A 9,498-nucleotide genomic window follows, 5' to 3' on the forward strand; every position below is an offset into this window, starting at 1 on the left:
TGACGACGGTCGGTGGTAAAATGTGATATCGGTGTAATATTTAAAAATGTAAAGTGATATAGTGGTAGCATAAAGAAATAAGAATTCCAAACTTAAAACTACTAGTAAAATTAATAAAAACAAAGGATATTGGATTAAATAACCTCAACTTTCACAAATTGGTCAATAGTACTTCCAAACTAACCCAGTTTGTTGATATCAGCTGCCACATCATAAACTAGTGCCACATCAATTGCCATGTCATAAAAAGCGAAGTCAGATGCCAAGTCATCAAAAAATTCCAAGCCAGATGCCACGTTAACACACAAGTGCCATATTAGCAAAAAAACTAATTAGATTAGGGTTCAGCTAGTTTGAGAGTGTTATTAGCCAATAAGTTGAAACTCAGGAATAGTATTTGTACAAATTAAAAGTTAGGAATATTATCGACCAATTAATAAAAATTGAAGTTTTTTAAATGTAATATAGTTTTTACTATTTACTAAAAAGGCCCAAACGAAAAAGAGAGAAAAGTAGCGTATTGGTCAATACTACTTACCATCAGTGGGCCCAGCTGACGTGGATATTAAACATCACAAAACAAAATAGCAAAAAACAAATTAAAAATAAAAAACGAACCCTTATTTATTTCCCCCTTTTTCTCCAAACAGAAAAACACATATAGATACAACACAACATATACATACATACATACATACATACAGAGCGAGAAAGTCATCATCTAGAGAGAGAAACAAAGGCGGTAAAGGTGGGGCACTATAACAATGATGATGAAGAACAGATGCTTATAATTTATGATGATGATGATGAAGAAGAAGAAAGAGTTGATATGTAAATATTACTATTATTATTTGTAGAACAATGTTGAGTCATCTCATTTCTCAAGTTCTAGACCTTTCCGGTACTCCTCCGCCGCCGTATCTCCTCCGTTATCAGCCTCCGCCGATACTGCAACAACCGCCGGAGCTTCCAAGTCACAGGTCAGTCGTTTTGTGCCCTAGCTGTTTAGATCGGTTATTAATGTGATTTCAGATGAATTTTGTTGTGTTTTTTGGTGCGAATTTGTGTTTGTTGGTTTAAGTTCGGATTTGATTGGAGGTTTATGGAATTGGAATTTGTTTTAATTGTTGTTTGTATAGTGATTATTGATGAAGTTTTTGTAAAATTAGGGTTTGTTTTAGTATTACAGTGAATTGTTTTCTACTTATACTGAGAATTGAGAAATTACAATGATAAAACGTGAATAACTAACTATATTAAGATTGAAATTAGAGTCATAGAATTATTAACTATGCAGTTAATATCGGTGATGTATTGGTCATATCGGTCCCCTAGTAAAATATCAGTGTCAAATATCGGTCAGAATACCGATATTATCAGCGATATTGACCGATATAACCGATATATCACTAAATTGTTGGTGTTAAATTGCTATAAATATAAATTCTGCATTATATTACATTTACCGATATTTTACCGCATTAACTGCATAGATTACCAATAACAAACAAACTTATAGATATATGATAATTTAAGTAATAATAAATATGTTAGATGATGAATAGACTTGACTAACATGACCTCTTATGCTAGACGTTTGAACTTTGAAGCGACATGTAGTTTGAAACGAAATGTAGCATATCGAGCATATGAGAAACCAAAGGCAGTAGCGTTGTCATCTTTAGATTGTTTGAATTTTGTTCCGGTTTTAAAAACTTGAGGCTGGTGCCTGATTCTTGCAGATCATTGCTGCATTTGTTGTTCCAGTTATTAAAGTTCAGGCCTTCAGGGTCATTGCCTGATTTGTAAAAAGAAAATGAATTCAAACAGAATGATTTGAACTCATGAGCAATATGGCTTTGATACCATGAAATATTTGAATCAAAGAACCAATTGATATTGATAAAATGGTATTTTGTGTGTGCTGAATAAATAAAAAAAAGTGAACACCATATCTCTTTAAGAGTTTACGATGAACCAATGATAATGATAAAATGTCAAGAACTATCCTAATATTCAACTAGAGATCTAGTTATGACTAAAATCAAACTTATAGAAATAATAATAAATATAACAGATAAGATATAGACTTGGCATATATGGCAGTATGTTTAACTTGTTTATGTGAAATAACTGAATCTGTGATCCCAATACAACAATCATCTAGATTTTTAGTTGTTGACAAACATCTTAAATTTGTATAATTCATATAGATAATTTGATTATTCATCATAACTTTATTTTTGTGTAGCTCGTGTCTTCTAAACCTTGAAGACGATCAATCAGAAGATGATTGCTACAATCTTGTAATGAAAGCTGGAAAGTTTGAAATGTTAGAGCCCGGGATAGGCCCGCCTTCAAAACGGGCCCGGAAGGACAGCACCCAAGGAAAAAAATTATCTGAAACCTCTGTTCCGAACAAGACTATGGATTCAGAAATATGGAAAGAGTTCCCAGAAGACCTGTTCGAAAACGTAATTGCCCGACTTCCGGTTGCAACCTTTTTCCGGTTCAGATCCGTTTGCCAGAAATGGAACTCGTTGTTGACTTCTAACAGCTTCTCGCTTCAATGCGGTCAACTCACTCGAACCCAACCGTGGTTCTACACCCGAACCCATGAAAATGTCAACACGGGAGCCATGTACGACCCGGTTTCAAGAAAATGGCACCACCCTAATGTACCTGTCGTACCGACAAATAAGATAGTGTTGCCCGTTGCTTCTGCAGGCGGGCTCGTTTGTTTTCTAGACATTAGTCATGGAAGCTTCTATGTGTGTAACCCGTTGACCCGGTCTTTCCGTGAGTTACAGGCTAGATCGGTCAATGTCTGGTCAAGGGTCGTTGTCGGGATGACTGCAAACGAGAAAGCGGGTGGGGCGTACCAGGTTATGTGGGTCGGGTCGAATGGCGAGTATGAAATTTATGATTCCAGAAATGACACGTGGGCGTGCCCGGGTGCCATGCCAACGTGCATTAACGTGCCGTTGTCGTTAAACTATAGGTCACAGCCCGTGACTATAGCCGGGTGTATGTATTTTCTAAGGTCGGATCCGGATGGGATAGTGTCGTATGATACAGAAACGGGGATTTGGAAGCAGTTTACGGTCCCGGCCCCTGTCCACCTGAGGGAGCACACGCTGGCGGAGTGTGGCGGCAGGATTATGTTGGCGGGGTTGCTGACAAAGAATGCCGCCACGTGTGTCTGCATATGGGAGCTTCAGAAGATGACTCTCTTGTGGAAGGAGGTTGACAGAATGCCAAATATATGGTGCTTAGAGTTTTATGGAAAGCCCATTAGGATGTCTTGTTTGGGTAACAAAACATTGCTTATGTTATCACTTCGGTCCAAAATGACGAACCGGTTAGTCGGTTACGATATGGCAAGAAAAGAATGGTTCAAGGTTCCTAACTGTGTGTTTCCACACAGTCGAAAACGACAATGGATCGCTTGTGGGACCGCCTTTCATCCTTGTCTGACCGCTAAGGCTAAGGCTTAGACTTTTGTTTCCCACGTAGTTTAGTATAGTAGCGTTGTTGAAGACAGGTTTAAAGTTTAAAACCTTTTCTACAACAACCCAACCCGACCCATTTGGGTAATGTTAATCCTGTTCAATTTTTCTCATTGTCTTTGTAATAAGACCTGTACGTGTATAACTAGTGTTGTTTTATTCCTCTAGTCACAAAAAGTGAGAATCTAAAATACAAATCAAACAGATTATAAGCAGTCCAAACTGTATCTAAATGAGTAAGGTCTCTCAGGCTACCTAGCCCTGGTTCATATCTTGGTTTTAACAGGCGTGCGAACGCGTTTAGGTCTTAGAATCTGTGACGCGTTCGGAGGCGTTTAGGTCTTAGAATCTGAAAGCGAGCTTCATGTATACGAGATGTTCTGCTTTCATATAGTAGTTATAAGTTAAGGACAAACATGTGTAACCTAAAGAAGTAAAGAAGCTTCAAAACCAAACACTTTGTACAAAGTCTATCAAATACCCCATATAATTGATTTTAATTTACTTGGTATATATGAAACCTTGTAATTTTTTTTTTATATAAAACACTTCTATAAAGAAAGAATATCAGGACACGAAAACCATGAAAACAACTAGATGTAAAGAAACAACTAAATTTTATAAAATCAGATAAAATAAACCTAAAATACTAATAATATCCATCATGTATTCATCGTTAACATTTTGACCCCGAATCACAAGTCAAAATTAACAACGTTACAGTTTTTTTTTTCAGGCAGTTGATATCCAACATATATCCAGTATAATAAAAGAACAGCAGCAGTTGCTGGACACACTATTATGCACAGTGTCCAACTGCGTAACGCACACTCGCCTCTTCAAACACCGCCACTTTCTTCATCTATCTATCTCCGCAAATCTCCGCTCACAAAACTTCCACATCCACTACTTCCTTAACATCTGCTAAAACCGCTGACTCACCAACCTTTGACTCACCATCCCCGTCATCATCAATTTCGATGGTTTCTGGTTCTTGTAAATCACCTATAACTTGAAGAAACTCATCAGGGGTAGCTGCAGGATCGAGTTCACGACAACCTTTAAGAGCATTAACCGATTCTTGACTGGTCAACAGGTGAGAAGGAATTTGATGAGAAAATCGAAATATTTCGCTTTCCGGGATTACCCTCAATTCTTTAGGGTTTATCTGCCTGTGAAAAACCGTCTTAAAACCCGCAACTTTCACAAGTTGGGTAACCGTAAAGCCTGATTCTTCATCGTACTCGTCAACATCGACAATTTCGTATTTATGTTTTACTTCATTTGGTGTTTCGCCATTCCATTCGGGGCACCAGTTTCTATATAAAGCCCAAACGTCGCCTTTACGAGGGTAAATTTGTAATAACCCGTTTTCCGCTTTTGTAAAATTAACCTTGTGTGAAAAATAATTAGTGACGGAAACTGTCTCATGTTTGCCCGTTCTGAACTCGCCAAAACCAAATGGTTTTGTGAATCCAAATATTGAATCCAACTCCTTGTTGGTTTGGAAATTAAGCCAGCGTACCTTTATCTTAAACGGGTCAACTGAGTTGACTTTTTGAATCATCGCATAATGCCTTGGCATACCGTCATCATTGTCATACGCAGCCCATACTTGACCTTCTTCGAAACACGTTTCGCATCTCTCCCGATCAAAATTATGAAAATCGGGTTCCGGAACATCGATTACAAGTGGCTCAATTGTGTTATCCATTGACTTTCCATTTACGAACTCATTATGTATTTCTTCGTCTTTTTGTTCTTTAGAGTTGACCACCGTTTGACCAGTTTTTTGACCGCTTTTTGATTTCCATTCATGTAATTTCCTCCGGATTTCGTTTCGCGCCTTTTTAACTAATCGAGCTTGAATATCGATATCCAAAACACCTTTACCGGCATCAATTTCTTCCGGATTTTTCTTCACGGAATTAAAAAGCCTGGATGACGAATACTTAAACGCTCTTTTCGAAAGCTTTTTCCTTTTTAAAGCTTCCTCTCTTTTAGTAGCGGCTTGAGCTTCTTCTCTCTCTCTTTTGACTTTCTCATAGGCTAGTTGGACCATCGTTGCAGCTTGAGAAGAAGATGCAGGAGAACCCGTTTTGGAAAACGGGGCCCACTGAAAGCTCTGACTTGTTGACCTGTGCTTTCCAGCGTTCGACGCGTTTTTAACTTTCTGACTTTTGAAACCTTTAGTCGAAACTTTCGTGAATGGCGGTGCGGTTTCCATAGCTAAAAACGGTTCATGGCAATTAGGGCACAACAGATTTTGATGTAAATACATTCGTAAATACTCGTACTGCATTTTACATCCGTGACATACTGTCCAGAACGTCTTCTGCGTTTTCGGTTTATGTTCTTTCGGGGTACTGCTTGTCGCTTTCGCTCCAGCAGTCGTACTTGTAAAATTGTAGAACCCGTTCTGTCCAGCTGGCGCCGTACTGCCGTTTTGGGCAGTTATTTGCCGCCGTTGATCATAAGCGGTTCGTGTAGTTCTATCTGAAAGCAAACTCCACGCTTCCGATATATACTTAAACGCCCCATCTGCCCCTATGGATTTGTTCTTATCGGGATGAAGAAATAACGCTAGTTTTCTGTAGTGCTTCCGCACAGTATCGTCATCAGCGAATGGGCTTACGCCAAGTATCCCGTAAAAATCGGACTCGTCATTTGTTTTATTTTCTGCGGCAATATAAATATCCAAAGTTGCTATCATTTGAGCAATACCGTCAAGATCCGGATACAAGTTTTGTGCCTTTAAAGCAAACTTTTTTGCCCCCGTGATGTCTTTTGAAGAAAATTTAATTTCAGCAATTTCTTTCGCCCGTTTAGCTTCGTCTCTATTGCACTCCATTATTTCTGCTACTTGGAAAAAATAATAATACTGTTTATGCCAGGACAGCACGAAGAATATACACTTACTTGACTCGGTCCCTTTTGTGCCCCTCCATTCAACCTTCAAAGCAATATAATCAGTGCTAAATCAGAATCTTCAATCGAAGATTGTCGTAACATGTATTCTAAGTTTAAGTTATACAAGAAGAAACAGTTACTATATTCAAGAAGATTGTATATACTTCAGAATAATCAGATTGCTTTTATTAAACTAAGAACCTTACGTACGTTCAATGATTTTTCTTAAACCCTACAATATTTTAATACCATAATTTTTAGTTTTTACCATGTAGACAACTGTGATACAAGCGGGGTTCTATTAGAGAGGTGGGGGTGCTACGTGATGGAGCGTGGTGGTTGGGTGACCACGCGTGGAACACCGCCGCCGGTCATGTTGACCACGCGTGAAGATGATGAAGTTACCGTTGAAGGTGAACGTTGGGGTGTTAAAAATAAAAATAAATAAATAAAATTAAACACTATATATATACCATCCACCTTAACCTTTAAACCCACAAAAAAATACCTTAACCTTTCAACCCACAAAACTACCATCTCTACACTCTACATTCTAAACCGAAAAATGGAAGGTTCAAGCAAACGCGGTTCGGGTTCGAAGAAAAAACCCACACGGCCAAAGGTTCGAGCTAATCTTGGCGAGCCGGCGAGATTTCACTTGCATGACGAAGCCGACCCAATCACACCATTTCAAAACCAACTGTTTCCCAACCAACCCTTTCAAAACGAACCGTTTCACAACCAACAACCAATCGTATCAAAACCAAACTTTTATTCCACCATTTCAAACCCAACCGTTTAATCAAATGTCACTCGACCCACTAGAAGATAACAATCTCATCCACCAATTCACCCGTGCATAGCGCGAACCACAACAACAAGTTGATGACGATAGTGAACCGGTTCAAGAAGAAGAAGACGATGAAGAAGTTAATATCGTCCCAATATCCGGTGGTCGGAGAGCTTGGACGAGGTCGCCTTGACCAAGGCATGCTTGCACATCTCCGAAAACAAAAAACATTCAAATGAACAAAGAAGAGACTTGTTTTGGAGACGAGTAATTGCACATTTTTCCAAACTTCCCGAGTTATTAGGGGGGTGGGGGTGCTCCACTTTTCATCACTCACAACACCCAACCAGCTTCCGCCACGTCATCGAACTTCATTCCATCACTAGTGATGGATTTTAGTGGTTGGGTGTGGTCGAACCGGGAAGTTTGGAAAAATGTGCAATAACTCGTCTCCAAAACAAGTCTCTTCTTTGTTCATTTGAATGTTTTGTGTTTTCGGAGATGTGCAAGTATGCCTTGGTCAAGGCGACCTCCTCCTCGCTCGTCCAAGCTCTCCGACCACCGGATATTGGGACGATATCAACTTCTTCATCGTCTTCTTCTTCTTCTTCTTCTTCTTCTTGAACCGGTTCACTATCGTCATCGTCATCAACTTCTTGTTGTGGTTCGCGATATGCACACGCGAATTGGTGGATGAGATTGTTATCTTCTAGTGGGTCGAGTGACATTTGATTAAACGGTTGGGTTTGAAATGGTTGGATTTGAAATGGTGGAATAAAAGGTAACACTTTGTACTTTCTTTACACAACACTTCAATAAATCTTCACAAGTTAAAACTCGAGATCGGTAACACCAAATAAGGCCATCCTACTTATCCTACTTTCATTCCTAATAACCGCATTCTAGAATCTTCCTATTCTAGATTATTCTTAGCCTACAGAAGCCTTATTATCATATCTTCACAAACATAACTTCTAATCATAACATCACAACATAACAACAAATAATAATTCAATAATGTAACAAAACAGATACTTCAATTGTAACCAAATGAAAACAATTTTTTCACACACACACACACACAAAGAAAAGAAAAATCATACACATTGATTCCACAACGTATAACTGTTTTACCAGCTTTAATTTCACAGATCAGAACTAAATTCACACAAAAAAATCATCAAAATAATAAGCAAACAAAAATCACCAATAACAAATTCGACAAATTAATCAATAATTCAACAAAACACACAAATTAGGGTTCAATCGTTGATCTACAACGATACACGACATGAAGATTACCTAGAACAACATCGATCATAACAGAAACCCTAAAACTAAAAATTGAATGAAAATTAGCGTAAATTAGCATACGAATCGACATGCATACAGTAGATATGAGATTGAAAACAGACCTAATGCAGAAATTGTTGGTGAATTTGAGTTATCATCAAAAGCCTTTATCACCGAGATGAAATATTCTGTGTGTGTGTTTGTGTTTGCCCCTTTTTACTCTTGGAGAATAATATTTTTGCCCAATTGTCACAATATATGCACTCTTACAATTTTGCATCTTAACCCTAACCCAACTCCATCTTTAGATGTTACCCAACCATGGTTAAGTTTGACTCAATGCTTGTACTTGGGTTGGGTTGGGTCTAGCCATGGTTAGCCCATTATCAGATAATAACGATTGTCATGTTGTGTCGTGTCGTGGTTTATCGTAATAGTTATATGTTATTGTCATTTTTAGTCCTTATAATGTGTTTTGTTTCTAAAGTTTGTTTAAACGTTGTAGTTAAGGGTTTGTAATAATCGAACTGTTAATCGAAACCGAACCGAAATTGACCGAAACCGAATTAAACGAAAGTCGGTTATCGACTTATCGGTTATTTTGTTACCATCAGTTAACCAAAATTAACCGAACCATTTATATTTTCATATATTTATAGGTTTTATACCTCCATTTCATGTATTTAAACTTCTATTTCATGTATTCATACATTCGTTTAATGTACTAATATTTCATGTATTTATACCCACATTACATGTATTTCTAAGCAAAAAAATTAGCCCTTGCCTAATTTGGTTATTAACCGAAACAAACAGAAAACTGACAAATTAACCGAATTAACCCAACTAATTAACCAATGACTTCGGTTACAGTTATGGTTAACGCTAATAACCGAACCGCACCGTGGACACCCCTAGTTGTAGTAAACTTATTTCACAAGTTTTTTAGATATTAAAGATAAAATAATTATTTTTTGTGTATAAGGGCAAGCGGGG

At 37.9% G+C, this 9,498-nt stretch overlaps 2 protein-coding genes across 2 annotated transcripts; one reads left to right on the forward strand and one right to left on the reverse strand.

The window, feature by feature from the left end:
- The first annotated feature begins 649 nt into the window (after nucleotides 1–649).
- Nucleotides 650–3,676, forward strand: LOC110894267 (F-box only protein 6). The gene is made up of 2 exons (XM_022141464.2): nucleotides 650–980; nucleotides 2,252–3,676. The coding sequence occupies exons 1-2, from the start codon at nucleotides 862–864 to the stop codon at nucleotides 3,495–3,497; spliced, it is 1,365 nt and encodes a 454-aa protein (XP_021997156.1). The 5' UTR covers nucleotides 650–861; the 3' UTR covers nucleotides 3,498–3,676.
- A 433-nt stretch (nucleotides 3,677–4,109) lies between these two features.
- LOC110894266 lies at nucleotides 4,110–8,770 on the reverse strand. Its single transcript, XM_022141463.2, has 2 exons — nucleotides 8,625–8,770; nucleotides 4,110–6,462 (listed from the first exon to the last, which is right to left on the reverse strand). Exon 2 carries the CDS (start codon nucleotides 6,358–6,360, stop codon nucleotides 4,396–4,398), a length of 1,965 nt encoding a protein of 654 aa, XP_021997155.1. The 5' UTR covers nucleotides 6,361–6,462; nucleotides 8,625–8,770; the 3' UTR covers nucleotides 4,110–4,395.
- Nucleotides 8,771–9,498: the final 728 nt, after the last annotated feature.

This window comes from Helianthus annuus, chromosome 12 (assembly GCF_002127325.2).
Source record: "Helianthus annuus cultivar XRQ/B chromosome 12, HanXRQr2.0-SUNRISE, whole genome shotgun sequence".
NCBI lineage: Eukaryota > Viridiplantae > Streptophyta > Magnoliopsida > Asterales > Asteraceae > Helianthus > Helianthus annuus.